Source organism: Seriola lalandi, unplaced genomic scaffold, assembly GCF_002814215.2.
Source record: "Seriola lalandi dorsalis isolate HSWRI2012SDOR001 ecotype SW California unplaced genomic scaffold, Sedor1 jcf7180002054249, whole genome shotgun sequence".
NCBI lineage: Eukaryota > Metazoa > Chordata > Actinopteri > Carangiformes > Carangidae > Seriola > Seriola lalandi.
This window is the reverse complement of record NW_019524802.1, coordinates 108,399-129,112: the sequence shown is the minus strand read 5'-3', so window position 1 is coordinate 129,112 and position 20,714 is coordinate 108,399. Positions and strand designations below refer to the sequence as shown.

The 20,714-nt window shown below is 39.6% G+C and overlaps 4 protein-coding genes across 6 annotated transcripts in view; all 4 read left to right on the top strand.

The window, feature by feature from the left end:
* Positions 1–3,820, top strand: part of LOC111653857 (ribosomal protein S6 kinase-related protein-like) — a 7,229-nt gene extending 3,409 nt beyond the window's left edge. Inside the window, exons 5-12 of the mRNA XM_023404576.2 lie at positions 89–158; positions 705–812; positions 909–949; positions 1,046–1,073; positions 1,494–1,583; positions 2,024–2,112; positions 2,207–2,317; positions 2,412–3,820. Coding sequence (XP_023260344.1) covers positions 89–158; positions 705–812; positions 909–949; positions 1,046–1,073; positions 1,494–1,583; positions 2,024–2,112; positions 2,207–2,317; positions 2,412–2,711 — 837 coding nt within the window. The 3' untranslated portion in view covers positions 2,712–3,820. The remainder of the gene's footprint in view (positions 1–88; positions 159–704; positions 813–908; positions 950–1,045; positions 1,074–1,493; positions 1,584–2,023; positions 2,113–2,206; positions 2,318–2,411) is intronic.
* Positions 3,821–6,030: 2,210 nt separating this feature from the next.
* LOC111653854 (fructose-bisphosphate aldolase C-like) lies at positions 6,031–9,583 on the top strand. Its single transcript, XM_023404572.2, has 9 exons — positions 6,031–6,058; positions 6,807–6,967; positions 7,124–7,335; positions 7,520–7,574; positions 7,683–7,843; positions 7,936–8,019; positions 8,142–8,316; positions 8,402–8,601; positions 8,718–9,583. The coding sequence occupies exons 2-9, from the start codon at positions 6,856–6,858 to the stop codon at positions 8,808–8,810; spliced, it is 1,092 nt and encodes a 363-aa protein (XP_023260340.1). The 5' UTR covers positions 6,031–6,058; positions 6,807–6,855; the 3' UTR covers positions 8,811–9,583.
* A 2,576-nt stretch (positions 9,584–12,159) lies between these two features.
* On the top strand, positions 12,160–16,422 carry srsf1a (serine and arginine rich splicing factor 1a). Of its 2 annotated transcripts, XR_002760705.2 has the most exons (5): positions 12,160–12,594; positions 13,180–13,358; positions 14,485–14,657; positions 14,833–15,606; positions 16,006–16,422. XR_002760705.2 is itself a non-coding variant. In XM_023404588.2 (4 exons), exons 1-4 carry the CDS (start codon positions 12,407–12,409, stop codon positions 15,028–15,030), a joined length of 738 nt encoding a protein of 245 aa, XP_023260356.1. In that variant the 5' UTR covers positions 12,160–12,406; the 3' UTR covers positions 15,031–16,422. The 2 variants fall into 2 exon arrangements, 1 of the variants encoding a protein (XP_023260356.1); XM_023404588.2 differs by having other exon boundaries at positions 14,833–16,422.
* A 526-nt stretch (positions 16,423–16,948) lies between these two features.
* On the top strand, positions 16,949–20,471 carry dynll2a (dynein, light chain, LC8-type 2a). 2 transcript variants are annotated; one of them, XM_023404590.2, is made up of 3 exons: positions 16,949–17,116; positions 17,636–17,791; positions 18,568–20,471. In XM_023404590.2, the coding sequence occupies exons 2-3, from the start codon at positions 17,660–17,662 to the stop codon at positions 18,703–18,705; spliced, it is 270 nt and encodes an 89-aa protein (XP_023260358.1). In that variant the 5' UTR covers positions 16,949–17,116; positions 17,636–17,659; the 3' UTR covers positions 18,706–20,471. The 2 variants fall into 2 exon arrangements, with proteins under 2 accessions (XP_023260358.1, XP_023260357.1); XM_023404589.2 differs by having other exon boundaries at positions 16,952–17,116; positions 17,633–17,791.
* The last annotated feature ends 243 nt before the right edge of the window (positions 20,472–20,714 follow it).

Sequence of the window (20,714 nt, the reverse complement as noted above, 5' to 3'; positions counted from 1 at the left end):
TCTCTCTGTGTGTGTGTGTGTGTGTGTGTGTGTGTGTGTGTGTGTGCGCGTGCGTGTGCGTGCGTGCGTGTTGACTGTTGCATTGCAGCAGCAGCTCAAACACCCATTTATCCACAATCTGCAGGACTGCTGGCAGACGCAGCGCAACCTCTTCATTAGTGAGTTGATAAATATAAACAATGGTGCAGTTCGATTCCCTCCCCCTTTACTATCCCTATGCTTTTTGTGTTCCTGAAAAGTTACCCCCCCCCCCACCCTCCCGGTCCTATACTAACATACAGTAGACTGTTGTACACCCATGCATCCTCGAGTTCAATCACAAACCCCTGCACTGGATATTGAAGAGGTGCACTGCCATCTAATGAAAGCGCTGGGTAAAGCTCAGTGTGGCTGCAGCTGCTGCACTGCCAGCGAGTTTACAGTTTTTACAAACCGTGATCAGAACTTTATATCTTTCCATCATTCATTTTTTTTCAGTTGAGGTTACTGACAAAGGAAAATATAACTCAACCAGACAAGAGCATGTGTATTTGTAACTTCACTCAACTTCAATCCTCACTTCTTCCTTTCCCCAGCAACAGTGGGATGAGAAAAATCTTTTCATTTCTTTTATCTTCTTGTGGTTTCCATACTTCTGATATTTTATTCCAGACAAAGCTGACCTGCATTAAAACTCAGGAGCATCTGTGTGTCGTCCTCTGCAGTGTGCGACTACTGCGGCACTGGAGACTTGTACACTTACTGGTTACTGAAGGGCCGGTTTGGGGAGGATGAGGTCCGCCTCTTTGCTGCAGAGCTGGGCAGTGCGCTGGGTTAGTGTCAAACAGACATTCATCATACTGACTTTTAATATTGACTTGAAATTTGTTTTACATGTGTGATTTCTGTCTTGTGTTTGTTATTTTTAGGATTCCTACATGACATGGGGATCATACATAGAGATATAAAGGTATGATTTTTATATGTGATGTATTTAGCCTGATAAAATATAATTACATCTTATATTTATGACTTTGTAGGTTAATCATTTTTCAATTTTTTTCAGATGGAGAATATTCTTTTAAGTGATCAAGGTAATGCTGGTCTATATTTTTGACTTCTGGTTTGTAAAAGATAACAGTAGAAGAGTCTGTGGTCATTAGATTCAACAGTTTGGTCACACATGCACAATCACAAATAGCAAAAGAGACACAGGTAACAGGTTACAGCAGATAAGATGCCACAAGACTAGTAAGGCTAACACACAAACCAACACATCTTCCAATTGCAATAATAGCTGAGAAGCCACTAAACAAAAGAATGATGTAAGTACACTTGATTAACTAATAGATAAAACATCAACTGTAAGTGCTGCACCTAACACCAGGGCTAAATTCAAGAAATGCAAGACCCTTTTATAGAAACATTTGCTGCTTTATTCTATAAATATAAACCAAACAGTAAGTTTGTAATGTAGCAGTAGTTTCAGCATGTGTTTCTGTGCCATCATCCAGGTCACCTTCGATTATCTGATTTTGGGCTCTCACATCGCCTGAAACGAGGAGGACGAGCTTTTACAATATGTGGGACAATCCAATACATGGGTGAGATTTTGGTCTAATAAATGACATATTTCTCAAGAGAATATTCTCACTTGATGGAAATGATGATTTGTGTCTGTTTGAGCTCCAGTATTCAGTAAATTGGCTCACTGTAGGGGCTTGCTTTTTAGCAGATGATTGTGCTGAAGTTCTGTCTTTGTTTGTAGCTGCAACACCATTACAGCCCCACCTGTGTTGTGCTCCCATTGGATTCAGTCGGCCTAGTTATGAATATGATGCACCTGTGATGCACACTACATAATACTGCTTTGGGTTTTCTGACAGAGGCTTTTCCTCAAAACATAAATGTTGTTTTTTGCTCTCCAGTCTTGCAGCTTTTGACAAATGTCATAGTGATTCCTTTTTTTATATATTCTGTGTTAAGTAGCTCTCTCACCTTGAGGTTTTTTATCATCTTTGCTTCCCCCGTTTTGTGTAAACAGCTCCTGAAGTTTTAAGTGGGGGTCCATACAACCACGCTTCTGACTGGTGGTCTCTTGGCATTATGTTGTTCTCACTGGTGACAGGAGAGGTGAAGGCACATAAAATTAATATTCATCAGCTATGTCAGTTATTAGTCACTCTGGTTTGCGTAAACCTGCCTGAGCATTTCTTAATGCACTTAGTTTCCAGTGCCTGCAGAGCCAGACCACAGCACCATGTTGAAGAAGGTCAGAGAGTTTCCTTATGTCCTGCCCAACTCCTTCAGCTCTGCTCTGATCTTACTGCTCACTGAGGTTTGTGTAAATGGGATTCTCCTTTCTCTCACTTTCCCTTTGAGTGAAATATACTGATATACCGTCTTATCTGTTTCCCTCTTCATTGACGCAGCTTTTGTGCAAGAATCCAGTGAGCCGCCTGCGTAATCTGGAGTGTTTCAAGATGCAGGCCTTCTTTCGTGGCACCTCATTTGACCCTCACATCCTCCAAAAGACGCCTGTTGAATTCATCCTTGAGCTCAGGACTCATCCTGATTGGGCAGCCAAAGCAAGGAGAGGCCTTTCATTGGACTACTTTGATAACTTTGACTGTGATAAAATCCTTCATTCTCCCACGACTCCGTCTGAACTGTCTCCTACCTTGGCCAACATGGACCTGAGCCGAGACACAGAGCAGACTTGTAAAGCTTAAGACTGGACTATGTTTCTGTGGCTGAATACAGTAACTCTGACTAGACATGAGAAACTCAGATCTTAATTTGTCCTAAGTCCTAAGTTTCCCTGAACATTAATCTCTTACTGTCCAACCGCTGTTGTGCAGATGAGAGAGGATGCGAGTCCATAAAAATGTTGATATGCTGAGTCAGCTTCAGTTATTACCGTGTGCTCAGAGCAATGAGCTTAAGGAGCAGCAGCTGGTGGTGCAGAGAGGCTTCATGAACTTTTATTTACCCATGCCTCTCTGATGACACACAGACTGCCCTGCAGTTTACACCTGCAGACACTACTCCGGGCTGAAGAAGGTGCAGCAGCTGCGCTGTTCAGGTTAAAAACAGAATTCAATCTATATTTTAATTTACAGTTAATAAAGTATCAGGTATCTATCAATGACAAAAAAATGATTTTAGGGAGGGTTACAATACCAAAGTTTACACAGCATTTCAGTTTTTTACACTACCATTATTATGGAAAGCTCAGTTACCAACATTAGTATAAATTGTTATTTGCAAGATTGATTTAAATATTAAATGCTATTGTTTTTGGGTTTTTTTATGTTTATACCTCACTGTCCCAAAACTGTTTCACTATCCAATCAAACAATACTGGGATATTTACGGGTCATCCTCATTTAGTGTAGTCACTGAATCAGTGTCCGTAAGTGTGAGTGGTGCTTTATGTTAAATGTTCAACATAAACCAGACATGACTGTCATTTTCTGTGAGGGTTACACTGTTTTCACAAACACTGCTGACTTGCTCACTTGCTTTACAGCAGCGTAAAGTTGGTTGTCGATCTTTATCATCAGAGATTTGTCTTTATTACTATGTGCTTTTTGAGTCTAATTATCATTAAAAGGTTCAGAAGTATCAGATATTGGTAGAGCAATTAGTTCTATTAGTAGACAATTAGTAGACGGTCTGTTGTTTTGTTATATGTATGTTCTTTTAATTTACCTGCCTTAAAAATGAATGCCTCCATTCTGTCCATTGCCAGGAATTGGCAAAAGGCTAATATAGTTTGTCTTGTACTGCAACATTTCTACAATATTTCATTAAACTTACTTTATAAAGAGGTCAACAATGTCAGCAACAAAGTCCATTTATACTTCCTCATATGATATCCCTGTTATACAGAAATTAAAGTTCATTCTTGACCATCAAACACTTGTTTCACAGTAAATAAGGTCTGGACACAAGATGCACTTACTAGATTTTTTTACAATATATATGTATATTTATATGACCACCTGTTATTACATGACTCAAGGTCCGTATTTACAGTAAGTCACATAATGGAAATTGAGCCACTTCCCATGACAGATGAGCAAACTCAATGTGCTGAGAAAAGCCATGAGATGTGGTTGACAGCTCTGAAACAAGGTAGTAAGTGGATTTTAACAGACTATATAAATGTAGCATATATATGGTACAACACAGTTGCAGTTGACTTGACAAAACAATCTCACTTCATGGTCCCACTCCACAGTTGTTCTGGAGCTGTCAATCATATCACATGATCTTCCTCAAACAATAAAGCTGCCTAATAATGAAATTGTAGATGTTTAAACTTTTTTTTCTTAGCACTTTAAAGACATCTCGTCCATGTTGGCTTAAATGTTTACACTGACAAAACAGTTTCATCACAGGGTCCATTTAGTAGCTGTTCTGGAGGTCAGGAATGAAGCGTTAGTCTCAACTTTAAAGTCACCGTGGAAGAGAAATCCTCAAAAATAAAAAAATGCATGACAACTTGTCACTGCCTGCAGCTGTTCTCTGAGGAAAGTTACATAAAGTTCCTTAACCAGTGTTACGTAGATTAGTCCTGCTATTAATTTATATTAGTTATCACACGACGGTTGTACCTGGATACATTATGGCCAACTTTCAGCCCTGGGTTGACCTATTTAGAGGAGCACTCACAAACCCCATAGAGGACAACCTTAATAGGACAGAAAATTGAGGACCAGATTGAGTATCATCATTAAATGCTTTTTAATTAGGTAACAGAGAAAAAAATCGAGAGTCCCGGCGGAGGCAACCATGTATAATTGCTGTACTTCCTGAAGTCTTGTATCTATTTTAAACTGTATCTTCTGAATGGGAGTGCACCGACTCCTCCTCACGCTGCCTCCTGACATTGAATTCCCTCTCAGGCCCTTGTCTTAGACAGGTCCACCATGTCTGTGTTGTGGCTGTATACTGGCAGGCAGTCCAGTGACCCATATCTAGTTTCAGAGGCACACTGACCCACAATAGCAAAGAGGGGAGTCTTCTGAAATGAGTCTACTGTGTCTAATCAAATAGTAACATTACATGACAGAACACACTACAGAAAACATGCAGTTTCCTGCACATAGCTCGTACTGCAATGATGCAGCGCAATTCATAAAAATAATTCAACTTTGTCAAACAATCACGATTAAATTCAAAAAATAGAAATGTTTAGCTCGTTTCATTTTCTCTGTTAGTGTTTTAAAACAAAGATTGATTCATACCACTTACACAAGTTTTTGTATTTGTAAGCTTTCAACCAGAATCAGCCAATGCAACATAACCACGATACAAAAAGGAAAAAAAGTTGAAAATTCCTTCTTCAAAATGGAAAATGATTTGGCTGACCTCATTTTGATCTAATCTGGGCTTTATTACCATTATTCATTTACATTGACTGGAACCTGGAAATTATTTTCTATTTCCGACACGTTACATAATTTTCTTTACAGTTTAAAGCTCACAAAAGAAGCCGTTGAGTGCATGAATTGCTCTGAGACTCCAACACCCCTGTTGGAGTCTCTGAGGGTGAAGACCAAATTATCAGGAGACTTGAAACCTTCCTTAGGGCACATTTTTACTAATTAGAATAAAAATAGAACGCCACAGGGTAGGGTTAAATGCTTAAATTAGGTTGGGAGGGATCGGATAGAATACATCATTTATCATTTCATAATCAACCTGAATAAGGACTGAAGCTGACAAGGTTAAAACAGTGTGTATGTAAAATTTTCCGATTTATTTACAACACTGCATGTTTACAAACACTCAGATTGAGTTTGCTGTTGCAGTGACTGAAATTTGCCATTTCAGAGTGAAAAAGAAGCAGCTGCACGGCAAAAATTATTGCTACATTTAAATAGAACAATGAATCATCAAGATTTTCTCATTTATATGGGGCAAAAGTGGGCGTGCAAGCCCCGCCCAGGGGTGTTGGCTTTTGAGGTGTGACACACTTGAGCTGGATACAAACTAGAGCTGACTGAGAGGCTCCGTCAGTGTTCATCACATCAGTAGACGGGACACATTTGATTTCACTTTGTGTCAGGTAAGACCTTTCGCTGCTCATCTCTGTTAGTGGGCTTACCTCACCTGTCTTCCTTAAAAGATTTATTTCACTGACTTTAGTGTGTAAATCCGTGTGCACCTGTATCAAGCTATTAACTTTTAACTTGCAGCTTTTAGCGGGTTAATGTAAACAGAACAATGGAGATAACTAGGGGCATCCATGAGTATTTAAAGTGGACTTAATATTTTATCTCGTTTAAGTTTGTTGCAAAGATGTCATTTTTACTCCATTTCATCTTTTACACCATGGAAATGTTTCGTTAATTTCACATTTGTCTTGAGATTTTAACTTTTTATGCCACTGTTGTACCTATTCCTGCCTGTTCTGGTGCTGCTGTAACATGTGAATGTCAAAGAAGACTTATCTTAATATTTTGGTCATATTTGTTGGCTTATCGTTGGTTCCATTGCAGATCTACAATTATAAGAAGTTTAAGTATTCAATCTTTTCTTGTCAAATAATCGTGCACTCAAAGTTTTATGGTTGGCCTGCATGCCAAAACAGCTGCATGTAGCTTCATGTTTTTAGACCTGCATCTATAGAGGGAGACACTTCCCAGCTGAGAATATACTTAAAAGGACCAGTTTGTTGCCACTATCATAGTTCAACCTTAAAGTGGTTCTGCTTCATTTGAGAAAAAGAGAGAGAGAGAGAAACGGATGGCATTTTCTACATTAGCAAACCTCATACAAGGATACCATGTCTTGTCTTTTCGTGTGAATAATAGAATCATAAGGTCACATCTTCCACCAAAGGCTTTCGGACAGTTACTCAGGATGACACACCAGTTCCCCACGCTCTCCGAGTCGCAGAAGAAGGAGCTACATGAGACTGCTCTACGCATAGTTTCTCCAGGGAAGGGCATCCTGGCTGCAGATGAATCTGTGGGTCTGTAGCACTCGCTTCCTTTCTTCACTTCACTAACTATAGAAAACATGTACAACCACAGGCAACAGTGAGTTCTGTCACTGATAAAGATCATCCAGTGCATAGTATGGATATTAACATCTCGTGTGCACATCACATACCTTATGTTCACTGCAGGCAGCATGGCTAAGCGGCTGGCCCAGGTGGGAGTGGAGAACACAGAGGAGAACCGCAGACAGTACCGGCAGATTCTCTTCAGTGCGGACGATCGCATCAACAGCTGCATTGGAGGGGTCATCTTCTTCCATGAGACGCTGTACCAGCACTCTGATAACGGCGTACCCTTTGTCAAAATGATCAGGGACAGGGGTATCCTGGTTGGCGTCAAGGTGAGGCAGTTTAGTACCAAATAATATAAATGTGGCATATTGTGCTGCACCACTTTTAAGATAACAGCTTGATTTTTTGATTAAAAAATGTAACCATATGGTAATGAATTCTGAACTAATCATTAGTTGTTTCTGTATATAAGAAGTTACCATTGTTGTCATTTCTCTATCCCTTATTACTCAGGTTGACAAGGGTGTTGTCCCCCTTGCAGGGACCTGTGGAGAAACCACCACACAGGGTCAGACAAAAACATCTTTGGTTTAGAGAACTGCTAACTATCCCACCCATAGAAAATTCCCATTACTAAGACGATCTATACATTTTTTTTTTTAAACCTCTTCCACAGGTCTGGATGGATTGTCAGAGCGCTGTGCACAGTATAAAAAGGATGGAGCCGTCTTTGCAAAGTGGCGCTGTGTGCTCAAAATGAGTGACACCAATCCATCTAAACTTGCTATCACTGAAAATGCAAATGTTCTTGCACGCTACTCTAGCATCTGCCAGCAGGTCAGCAACTCAGTATCATATAGCTTGTCTACATACTGTATCTTTGTGATGTTGTGGGTCCGTCTTATTCTGATATTTCCTTTCTCGGTCAGCAAGGGATTGTGCCCGTCATAGAGCCGGAGATTTTGCCTGATGGAGATCACGACCTGAAACGCAGCCAGTACGTCACTGAGAAGGTGGGTTTCTTTTTTCTTACATACTGCATGTGCATGGGTGTGTGAAGTTGTTACTACAAGAATAAGAAGTGAAAGGGAGTGAACTCTGCTGTCTGTTTGGTGGAACAATGTGTGGAGTGCAGGTCCTGGCTGCAGTGTACAAAGCCATGTCTGACCACCACGTGTACCTGGAAGGCACTCTCCTCAAACCCAACATGGTGACACCTGGGCACAGCTGCTCCACCAAGTACAGCCCAGAAGAGGTTGCTATGGCAACTCTCACCGCGTTGCGCCGCACTGTTCCCCCAGCGGTCACAGGTAGGCCAAGAGGATTTAAGCACAGAAATGTTTGAAATCTGCAAAAACAGAGTAGAAAGAGGTTACATTTTCTTTTTCCCTGCAGGCGTGGCTTTTCTCTCAGGCGGTCAGAGTGAAGAGGAGGCCTCCGTCCACCTCAATGCCATCAACAACTGCCCTCTGGCCAAACCCTGGGTCCTGACCTTCTCCTTTGGCCGAGCCCTGCAGGCGTCTGCACTCAGAGCCTGGAGAGGACATAAAGAGAACGAGAAAGCCGCCACTGAGCAGTTCATCAAGAGAGCAGAGGTGCTTTTATTTATTCGTATTTACTGCAGATAAATCATGTGATGTGATCCTTTACCACAGAGTATTGTTTCCTGTTTTGTGTTTGCTTGCTTGTTTAATGTCTTGTTTGTCCGCAGGTGAACAGTCTGGCATGTCAGGGGAAGTACACTGGTGGTGATAACTATGGTGAGCCTAACCAGCGTGTTTATGGATCCTGTCATGCATACTGAACAGTATGAGAAGCCACATTTCAGTTAGCAGTGTGTTCCTTTCATTACCGTAACAACACATGTTAGAATTATTGTAATGTAGATACTAGATACAATATTTCAGAATATTCACACTCATGATGATGTTACATGAAAACAACTGACAGCATGTTTTCTTGCCTTGACAAATGAGGACAATCAGAACATGGCCTTGGATATTTCTAATGCACGTACTGAATGAGAGATGCTTGCTTTAATTTTGTTTTGTCTTTTTTGCACGGGATGCTCTTAACTGTGACAGTGCCATCACTAAAGCTTTAAAATCCTGCATTTACTTACTTAGTATCAAAAATACTAACTTGCCATGTGCTGTAAGTAAATTTAATTTTGGCTGCAGAAGAATAATATTAGTTTATATCACAGCACTGTTAATTAAATAGTAATAGCGGCTGAATTTCTGGCGTAGATTCCCCCACATATTCCGTGGAAGTATATTCAAGTTGTGCAAAGTTTCTGTATGGTTGTGTGTGAACATGAGGATTTTTCTAGTTTAGTTTTACTCTTCATTTAGAAGTCACCATGCACAATTAGAAATATTGCACCAGAATTAGCTTCAAGCTAATTTTCATCTGCAGTCCCTTGGCAGAAAGTACACTTAGCACAAGAATAAAATACAACTCAGTGTGATTTTTGTGTGTGTGTTACCATTCTCAAGAGTATTCTCTGTGTCTCAAAGTCTAATTGAACATAGTTCAAATGTAAACATTCAAACAATAAAACAGTGTTCAGGTAAAGTCTGGTGTGGGTGTGGTATTTTGTGATAATCAAAAGTTATAAGATAGGGCTTCAGGCTAACCCTCAGTAAATCACATCATTTTTTTCTGTATTGTACAAGAAACATCCAAAATAGAGGATGGTTTGATATTTGTAGAAATATAGTTTTGGGTTGTTGTTATTCCATATATCCAAGTACGAGATAATCAGAATATGAGAATATTATATGAGTAGTAACTAAGCGCATTTACTCAAATTGATTATGTCCATTTGATGTTGCTTTCTACTTCTACTCCACTACATCCCAGAGGAAATTATAAAGTAGTTCAAATTAACCCCACCTCTATCAGCTGCAACATTAAAGTGATGTGTACATTAATCCTTCACTGATTATAATTCAATAACATAAGATATATCATTCAGAAATGAGCCATTCTCCAAAATTAGTACTTTTACTTTTGATACTTTAAGTATACTTTAATTATAATACTGTTGCCGTTTTACTCAAGTAAAATTTTGAATGCAGGTTTTTTACTTGTAATAGAGTATTTCTACATAGTGGCGTTGCCACTGTTACTTAAGTACAAGATCTAAGTAGTACTTCCACCACTGCATAAATATACCAAGAGGCTATTTTTCACCTGTAGCCATGGACAGATAGTCACACTATTGAAGGAAAAAGAAAGTGGCAAATTAAAAAATTACATGTTTTTAAAAGAAGTTTAAGTTTTTTTTAAAGCATCACATGTTAAAGTAAGATATACAAATAATTCATGTTGATGTAACAAGGTGGGAAAAGTTAATAAGTGGGAAAACTGGTTACAACATCCCAGGTGAAGCAGAGAAGAAAAATAAAATACGTCACCAATCAAATTTGTCAATTAATATTTGCCTTGATAACAGGCAAAACATGTAGGTACCAACAGGAAGGGTCGCACCTAAAACGTAGACCTGTGGTTTTGCATATGTAGCCCACATACAATATTTGATGACACATTTTATTGTACATTGTTGTTTATTGTATTGTCACTTTCATTGTACAAGTTATTGTTCTGTGAATAAATGTGATAATTCAGTAAGTTTTCATATATATATTCATATATGAAGGATACCGGTTCAATAAAATTACATTCTCCTCAAACATACCTTATTTTCTTTCAATATTATGCCAACCTTAATTCCGAGTTATAAACTGGGTCCTCTAGAGAACCTAGTATATGCATTGCATTGATAATAAAATTGATAATGAAATGAAATAGCATAGCAGCTTAAACTATTCCATAGTGTCACTCATATACTGTAAGTGACAGAATCGGTTTATTAAAGCTGTAAGACTTCTCCTGGTGGTGAGTTTGAATAAACAACTATTATAGACCTCTTTATCATAATAGATGTCCAAAGTATTTCATTCATGACTTATTGTTCCATACCAAAGTGTTTGTGGATCAGTTTACGAAAAATGTCAAAACAGAGTCAGCAGTAATAAAGTACCCTATAACCCTGCAACATCTACTGTACCTGCAAGTTATGAATGATATACCTTACAGTTATAAATACACACTGTGCCTTTACATGTGTATATCATCATAATCATCACTGTCAAATAGAAATCTAAGCAAACTGTAGGCTATATATTATACATAAACATATTGTATGTAACCAACTATTTCATGAAGTTATTCAGTATTTATTCCAGCACTATATGCACCCTAGAACTATTGTATTTTTGTTTACAATTTTCACAAATTCTTTGACTTGTTTATAAATATATGTTGTTTATTGTTGCTTGTTATATGGGCATCTATTTTTTAACCTATTCGTCTGCACATAATAGTTAATTGTTTATATTTACCTGTCTTCAGTCAACTTTGCTGCCAATGTTTTTAGTTGTGTCTATTTCTATCTCTCCTCTGAAAATTGTTCTTTTTAACTATGTACTAAGTACATTGAGAGCGACCAAAAACCAAAGTCACATTCCTTGTATGTGTACAAAGACTTGGGCAATAAAGAAAAACCTGATTCTGAGACTGAAATGCAAAAATTGTCCCATGATAGGCTTCATTTGCATTTTTCTAATTTGTAATGTGCATTGTTCCATACATTAGGGGGGGGTGTGAAACAACTTAACACATTCTCAAGGGAAAAAATGAAATTTGCAGGAGAAACCATGAGATGGCCTAAAGCATGGGACAAGTCAGGCTTTGCAGTGTAAAATGAAATGTGTCTTCTAGACTAAATTAATCATGCAGTAATTCCATTATCGCATCCTCAGATATGTGGAATAATAAACTGAGTGTGTTAGACGGCGAAAAGACAAGCACCTTGCCTTTCTGATCAAGAGGACTGAAGAAATTGTCGGTGGCCAATGGGTAACCTAACTGTCTGTAGTTTGAATGTCGACGTATTGCACCTCAAAATGTAGACATGTAGCTCTGAATATGTAGCCCACATACAATATTGAATTACATTTGTTTGCCTGGTTCGTGAAATCATCAAAGAAATGCTTGATTGTTTTCACTGCACCTGGTCAATTGGCGGACTATTTCGTATGGCGGATGTGTCCTCTGTGACTGCAGTGTTTCCGGTGTTCATGAATGCCTCGGTAAAGGAGCGCGGTTCCTGAAGAAAAACAGGAGTAACAAGCTCCGCGCCGAGAGTATTGTCTACACAGAGAATATCCTGCAGATTGTCACAGAAAACGACGCCTTTCTTGGGTTTGTTTTGCAGTTCTGTTCGACGACTTGCACGCGTTTGGAGTCTGATCTCAGTGTGCTGCACCAGCCGTGAAGAATCTTGCCAGCAACAAACCATTAGCTTAAGTAGCGAGCTGTCCGTTAGCAGCGATGTCGGGTGTAGTGCGAGGCCCTGCTGGGAACAACGATTGCCGAATTTACGTGGGAAATCTTCCCCCCGATATTCGCACGAAAGATGTGGAAGACGTGTTCTATAAATACGGGACAATTCGAGATATCGACCTGAAGAACCGGAGAGGTGGTCCGCCTTTCGCCTTCATTGAATTCGAAGACCCGAGGTAAGGAGCTAACTAACGTTTAGCTTGTCAGGCCATAAGCAGCGCCATTGTGTGGCTAACCAACGCGTGTGCTAACACATTACCGACGGGCTCAGACTATACCCTGGACTCCCTACACCTTGTTCCCGCGACGAAACATTGTGTGTGCTCTTTCGGTTTCGTCTTTGCATTTTCCTTGTGCTTTGTAGAAATCTACCTTATACACTTTAAAAAACATCGCTTTTGTGCTTCTGTTTTCATTACGTCCTTAATGTTCACTCGAACACCCACTTTGCTTTGTTTCTGTCCTGTAGGTAAGTTCCGCCAATACTCACAACTTTACCCTTGAATTGCAATGTTTAGTCAGCGCCAGCGTGCATTCTTTGCAACCACTGAGAAACTAAATGCAATATGTTTTCTTTAAATAAAATAGAGACAAATTTAAGTTACGTGCACGTCTGCAAGGCGGATTAGGAAGCCAGATAAAGCTAGCCGCCAACATGGCTGACGCCGTTCGTGCCCGCATTTTCTCTGCATGTGCATCTTGAACTCTGAAGCCCCCCCGTGTGTTAGTGTTAATGTTTAAACTGTACTGTTTTTCAATAGGGACGCCGATGATGCCGTCTATGGACGTGATGGTTATGACTACGACGGCTACAGACTGCGTGTGGAGTTCCCTCGGAGCGGCAGGGGCTCCAGAGGTGGATTTGGAGGGATCGGCGGGGCTCCCAGAGGCAGATATGGGCCTCCATCCAGACGCTCCGAGTACAGGGTCATTGTGTCGGGTAGGCAAACTAGTTAGTCATTTATTTGGCTATCATACAGACAGTTTATTTTTTTTATTTTTTTCTGTATAGGAGGCGGTGCCCTGGACTGCTGGTATTGTTTTGCTTGTTCTATGAAGTTATCTCTCTGGAGTGAACTTCTTACAGATTAGCTGCAGCAGTGTTTGCTATATTTTGAGCTCTGTTAAGTGCACTTTTCATTTAGGACAACACAAATATGGATCATGCATGCAAGCACGTATTAAGGATAATTTAATCATTTCATTTATCACATTTACATTGGATACATGCAAGGAATCATAATACAATAAAGAAAATGAATTTAGAGAAGTGTTTTTTCATAATTTGACGCACGTACCATTGAGATAAGGTTTTGCTCGCAGTTAATGCAGGGAGGAATTGATGGCATGAAATACAGGACAATATTATTATCATTGGCGTCAAACAAGATTCAGGAATAAGTTAAACAATAGAACTCCTATTGAAAGAAAATTGCAGTATATTATGGCTGATAATGTTAACAAAATGTCACTTTACATCATTTGATAATCCGAATATAACACAAATTTATTATTTATTTGTAACGGATAATGCTTGTTGACCAACAGGGAAAAAATTTTAATGAGTCAGTCACTCTTGAAGGCTAATTTTCATCTGCTGTCCCCAGTGTGTTCTAAAAGCCCCCTATGTGTACCACATAAAAAGATATGCACAGTAGTTGGCCTGCATCTGAAAATTATCATCTAGCTTAAGACATTAAGTATTTTTTTAATTCATTCAACAAAATGTTTAAATGGTCACAACAGTTGATGTAAATATCGTTTTGTGTAACCAAACAAAAACATTGAATTTACTTTCACAGAAGACGTAGGAAACCATAAAATACACACTGCACACATCCACAATAAATAATGCCACAATATAACACCGCTGCAATCGATAAGAAATGAGCTAAAATGAGATTCACACAAGGTTATTGGCATAATATCAATATTGTTAACTAAAGCTGACCTCAGCAATAATATGAATTGAAATACCTTTCACCAAATCTTACAGCTACCGTTCAGTCAAATGTCCATGTTTCTGCATACAGTGTGTCAGCTAACATTTTTGTCCTGTCTTTCAGGACTCCCCCAGAGTGGCAGTTGGCAGGACCTGAAAGACCACATGCGCGAGGCAGGCGATGTGTGCTACGCTGACGTTTTCAGAGATGGAACTGGGGTTGTAGAATTTGTGCGCAAAGAGGACATGACCTATGCCGTTCGAAAGCTGGACAACACCAAATTCCGCTCACATGAGGTATGTGTACTGATTTGATTAACTGTCATGGATAATGTTTCTTTGCTGTGTCAGGTGAGTACTTTGAGGAAATGCCACGTTTTGAAGCACAACTGGCCGTCATTTCCAACTATCCTATTTACACCATAGGGAGGAATGTTGTCTTTTCAATGTCAAGTTCTCTTGTGTCCGCCAGGGTGAGACTGCTTACATTCGTGTGAAATTAGACGGTCCCCGCAGCCCAAGTTACGGAAGATCACGCTCCCGCAGTCGTGGCAGCCGGAGCAGGAGCCGCAGTCGCAGCGCCAGCCGCAGCCGCAGCAATTCCCGTGGCCGTGGCAGAGGATCGCCCCGCTACTCGCCTCGTCACAGCCGCTCTCGCTCCCGTTCCTAAACCTTTCTACCACCGATGTTTTGCCCTTTTGATGTACACCCCCCCCCTGTTTTTACCTCTTATGAGTTTCTCCAGATGTCAGCTATTGATTTTTAATTTTTGCATTTCATGTCCCGATGTCCTTGTGGATGATCTTGGTATGTAGATGTACCCCCTTCCTTCACCCTTGACTCTTTCCCCACCCTCTCCAGCTGCTTCGTCCTCTTGTTTTCTCCCTCTCTCCTTCCTGTCCTCTCAATTTTTGCAACATTAGAAATTGTGCTGTGTTGAACTTCAAAAATGTTGAGTTGGTATAAATTGCACTCAATGTTTTTGCAAGTATTGAAAATTGAGTTTTGTTTTCTTTTTTTTTTCTTTCTTTTTTTTTTTTTTTAAATGAGCTTCTCTCATTGGATATGTTGGGTGGGCTGTTTGGATGGGGAGCCCATTGCTTAACTGTATTTTACCCTTGTGTCTTCCTTTAGACATCTGAAGAGAAGGATTAAAGTGATTTGGAATAAAACCATTGTGGATCACATTTCATTTGTATGGTCAGGATAGGACATCTAATTGAGGAGCAATCAGGTCGAGGCAATGGTACGCTTCATATTCCATAAATTGAACGTTTTGATCGGTTGCCATATCATGCATGTCATATTTAACAAAGCCATATGTGCTGTACTTTGTTATATATATGAAATTTTGAACATGCTACTCTGGCCTGTGACAGAATAAGCAGTCCTAGATCAAGTGTTGTGGTGTAAGTGTAACATCTTTGCTGTCAAATGTAAAATTCTGAATCACTACTTTGTTGCAAAAGCGTCCCACTTCTAACTTAAATGTCCTCAAATGTTTTAACTTCAGGGAGTGATAAGTTTTTGTGGCATTTTTTTTTTCTTGATCTGACATGAGTGCACAACATGGAAAAATTAGGCCCAAAAATCTTGACATTTTATTCTAACGGTCTGCCTCTGATTTTCTTCCTGGTATTTCAAGGTTTTGATTGGAGGAGTGGCTCAGTGGATCCCAATCCTTGGAGCTGGATGAGTGGATCGATTAGGGAAGGGATAGGCAAGGATGGATGCTCGGAACGGGATCAGTTTTCCAGGATTCAAATGAGTTGATTACAGAACTAAATAACGGGGAGTCCCAGAGCAACTTTTTTTTTTCTATTAGGCCCTCCCCCTGCCTATCTTTAAAGTTTTTCAGTGATAATGGCTTTATTTTACAAGAAAACGAAACTGAGGACCAGGAAGTTGGATCAAAGGATGGAATCGTAGATGCCTGGTATGAAGCAATTAATTAAAAATTGGGGCGGTTGGGAAGGGGTTTTATTTGGGAGTAGTTTGTATGTTTTATTTTGCTTAATCTTACTTTTTCTCTTAGCATTTTCAATAAAACACTTCAAAACAAGGACACTTTAGTTTGTTTTTATTTGAAACATAAACCCAAATATCAATGCATGAGACTTATTAGCCATGTATGACCCATTTTAAAGCTTTTGTGTTTGTGTAATTAAGCTGTGGACCAGTGCATTGCTTCTAGCCAACTGTAAAACCACAAAAATTATTTGCAAAACTGCAACCAGCTGAGCCACAACAGAAGTAAGGCTGATTTTTTTAAAATAAAAATACATATAATCTTTCATGTAAATGAAGGAAGACACACCAACACATTACGTGCGTCTATGTTCGTTATTCAAAACTCCGGTGTGTATCAGCTGTGACGGTGACTGATGAAAAATCCTGTACTCAGCCGACTGATACCTACCTGCAGCCAAGGTCTCGTTTCCTTTTAGCCCACAGTCAGTGGTGGTGTATACTGTGAATGATGCATTGTGGGTTGAAATAAGATGCCGGCAGACAGGAGCTGGAGAAAAACGCTTGCAACACACGGGGAGGCTGCAGCCCAGCCAATGACAGGGTGCAGCATGCAGCAGAGGGGCGGGGAGCTGCTGGAGAGAGCACAGCATAGAGCCAACCTACCTACATGCTTATTGTGTAAATCTTTAAAAAGCAATTAGCCGCAGCATCATCTAAACCTCCACCCCCCCGGCTGAGTGAAACATATTCTAGCAAAGAAGTGTTTTCAGGCATTTGAAGAAAAGGTGAGTTGCAGATTTCATGATTTTGAAAGAGATTGACTTGCATGTCTTGACATATTTCTGATTCGAGTTTCTCCTATGATGGTGAGCTTTGACTGTATGTCTTAATTCATTTCACTTCCCTAGACATGTAGACTGTATTGGAATGATCGTATTTTGCCTGAGCAGATAATAAACTAGATATATTTAATACTTTTGGTCTTGATGCAGAAGCTGCTTTTATCGGAAAGTGATTTAAGCCAAGTAATTTAACTCCACCTGTATCAAGTTTCGCGGCCAATCTATGCAACGCTCAGGTCATCGTCTTGTTAAGAATGTAAATAGAAATACACAAGTGTAAGTTATGATTATCAATCAGTGCGAATGATAGAAAACGCTGTGCCAAACGGCCAGTCTTCTGCGTGTGACTGATGTTTGCGATGATCCGGCTGGCCTAAAACCATCCCCATCACCACCACCACGTGCGGTGTTAATTTTCAGTGCAGTACGTCCGAGTGAACGTGCGCCTTCCTCCCTCAGCAGGCATCATCATCATCATCCTCAACCATGACTGACAGGAAAGCTGTGATCAAGAACGCAGACATGTCCGAGGACATGCAGCAGGACGCTGTGGACTGTGCCACCCAGGCCATGGAGAAGTACAACATAGAGAAGGACATTGCAGCTTATATCAAAAAGGTGAGACAGGACGTGTACATGGACGGATCCAAGTAGAGCTCTGTGAGCTTACATCAGTGGCACATGATCTGCAAATTCAGAGCCTTTTTTTATTCTCAGATCTATTTTTGGTCAGTGTGGAGACAAGGCTCTCATGATCAGGGCCGTAGCCAGGATTTTTTTATTACCAAGTCCCCCTGAAGCACCAACACGTCTCTAAGCATTTTGACACCAGACACCAAAGGGAAAGGTCTCTACAGCTTTTTCAAGAATTTGGATTTATCACATATTTAATAGTAGTTTTTAATAGTAGTTCAATCTAAGTATACTGAGTCTAAAAATACTATGACCAGCCTAGAAACTCCCCCAGGTTGCTAAAATCCCCCAAATGTTAAGAGCTAGAGCTGAAATCATTAATCAAGTAATCAATCAACATAATTATCAGCATCTTTTTCGATAGCAAAGATACCAAAGTGAGGGTTTAATGCTCCCGTTTGTCTTCATGATATAGGATAGTAAACTTAATATCTTTGGATTTCTACTACCTGTGAATAACATAAGAGGTTTAAAGATTTCAGATTCAAGATTTTTCAGGCTCTTCTGTTTATACCACAATTGATCAATTGAGAAAATAGTCAGCAGATGAATAGGTAATGACAATAAATGGAAGTTGACACCTCAGTATACTTAATGGTAGCTGAAGTCCTGGTCATTACATGTAAGGCAGGATTTGTATATTGAGGGCACTGGATTTGGATTTTGAGTTACTTAATTTTGCTCTTCCGACCTTTTTACAGGAGTTTGACAAAAAGTACAACCCCACCTGGCACTGCATCGTTGGGAGGAACTTCGGCAGCTACGTCACCCACGAGACAAAGCATTTCATTTACTTCTACTTGGGCCAAGTGGCCATCTTGCTCTTCAAGTCTGGCTGAGAAGTTTCTGATGGGTGTTGAGGAGTTTTTCTCCCTGAACCTAAATCGGAAATGCACTGGTGGCTGATGTCTCCCATACACTAATAACGACATACCATAATGATGCAAAACCGGCCGTGCGCAATTGCATGGACTATACACTATTTAATATGTATGTTACAGTAAGTTTACTTTTTGATAGTTGCCATTTGAATGCAACTGAAATAGTTTTTGTTGATGCTGTTAAAATTCTAGGTTGTAAAAGATTTCAACGTGGCCCTTGATTGTATAATAAAGGAAAGCTGTAGAATGTAGTGGTGCATCTGCTTTCCTTCACAAATGGCATTGCCAGACTCTGTTATGACACTCCATCTGCCAGTTTAGATGGTGAAGTCATACTGCGTGCACCAGTTAATTCATTATCAAGATTTTAACCTTTGATCATGAAAAGAAGTTGGGTAATGGGGCAAAATTGTCGGTCTCACATGTTGAGTTACTTGCGAGAACATACTTCAACCTGACAGCATGAGTTCAGTTTATTACTGCTGTATTACTAATTTAAAGGAATTATGTTGTCTGGAGATGCTTATATAAAAACTTTTTCAATTTGGATTTAAACCAAATCTCCAACAGAAGTGAAATTTTAGCAGCCGGTTTCAGAAAAGATGTCACAACATCCAACATGCTTGACATTTTGGAACCAACACGAGCCAGTGCAAGCATTTCCAGGGATGTTTAGTTTGTCAGTGCTTAAATTTTCACTGTGAAGAACGACAGAGCAAATAAAGCTCACATACATAGACCTTAGCCTGTAATGTCCGAGTAATAACATACAGACCGGTTACAAGAATCTCCCGGCTCGCCTACATAGATTTCAGTCTTATAATCCTGTGTTTCTGCATGTTTGGAGGATAATAACCATAATTTCTTTTACTGTCAGACGCAAACAAAATTTCATCTTGGAGCTGAATAATTTGCATTATTTAACTTTCACTTTTAAGTATGTAGATATTGGACTGAGCCGATGTGTTTCTTGTCCCAACAATTGCTATGAAGCAGCATAAGGAAGGAGATTTAGATAGAAACATCTGCAGTCAACCCTTATCAAGGCTACCAACACCCCTGTGTTTCAGATGGTTGTGTCGTCTCATGTGGCTTGTGATTCTTTCAAGTTGCATTATCCCCAACCTTTATTTTTGCATTGCCAGTGTACTGCCGGACATACAGGAAAGACAAAGCATTTGGTGTTGGGGCTTCTTAAACCAACTGCAAGCAGGTGTAACTCTTGTCTAGCACATTGATTTTTGAGTTTTCATTTTGTCAGTATAATTAGTTTGAAATGGCAATGCACAATGTCTGGATGTTGATGAAAAGTGTACATTGGGAGGGCAGATTGGAGAGGTTTAGTCCATTGAGTTGGATAACAACACATTTCTTGCTGTGCAGAAGGACTGAGAGTTTACTCAGTTGTTTGCTCCCATATTCCAGCTATGGGTGAAATGTGAAATATCTCTCAAGTGTTAGCTTGGATTGTTTTTTAGGGATGTCTTCCTAACTATTGTCAATGTAAACTGATTTAGTATTGTTTTCCTCTGGCATGTATTTTTGCTGTGTATATGTAGGAGCCGTTCCAATGCTGTTAAATTTGCACAAAACGTGTGCCTGTCATTGCTCTCAACTGTAACCGGCTTGAGTACAATTGCACTTCATTAGAGTTATCCAGTAGGTTGCTACAGAACCAAAATCGTATAAACTCGATAAAATAAAAATTAATTGTTGACTTATTACACTGTGGCCTTTTATTTTGTCATTAGTTGATGTAGAGAAAATATGTACACTTTATAGAGCTGATAATTCACTTAAAATAAGTATTTTGACATTTTGGGAAATCGACCTGTTTATTGAGTTAGAAGAAATGTTTTAGATCTGCACAGTAATCCAAAACCAGAATACAGTCAACTTTGTTTAACATACAGACTAGCTTGGTCCAAAGGTAGAAAGGTGGTTTTAATCTTTGGTTTTTGAATGGC

Excerpts from the sequence above, each read along its gene's own strand:
- dynll2a (XM_023404590.2), top strand. The coding sequence starts at position 17,660 with ATGACTGACAGGAAAGCTGTGATCAAGAACGCAGACATGTCCGAGGAC. Across the intron at positions 17,792-18,567 it reads TTGCAGCTTATATCAAAAAG|GAGTTTGACAAAAAGTACAA; the intron begins GTGAGACAGGAC and ends ACCTTTTTACAG.
- srsf1a (XM_023404588.2), top strand. The coding sequence starts at position 12,407 with ATGTCGGGTGTAGTGCGAGGCCCTGCTGGGAACAACGATTGCCGAATT. Across the intron at positions 12,595-13,179 it reads ATTGAATTCGAAGACCCGAG|GGACGCCGATGATGCCGTCT; the intron begins GTAAGGAGCTAA and ends GTTTTTCAATAG. Across the intron at positions 14,658-14,832 it reads CCAAATTCCGCTCACATGAG|GGTGAGACTGCTTACATTCG; the intron begins GTATGTGTACTG and ends TGTGTCCGCCAG.
- LOC111653854 (XM_023404572.2), top strand. The coding sequence starts at position 6,856 with ATGACACACCAGTTCCCCACGCTCTCCGAGTCGCAGAAGAAGGAGCTA. Across the intron at positions 6,968-7,123 it reads GGCTGCAGATGAATCTGTGG|GCAGCATGGCTAAGCGGCTG; the intron begins GTCTGTAGCACT and ends TGTTCACTGCAG. Across the intron at positions 7,336-7,519 it reads GTATCCTGGTTGGCGTCAAG|GTTGACAAGGGTGTTGTCCC; the intron begins GTGAGGCAGTTT and ends CTTATTACTCAG.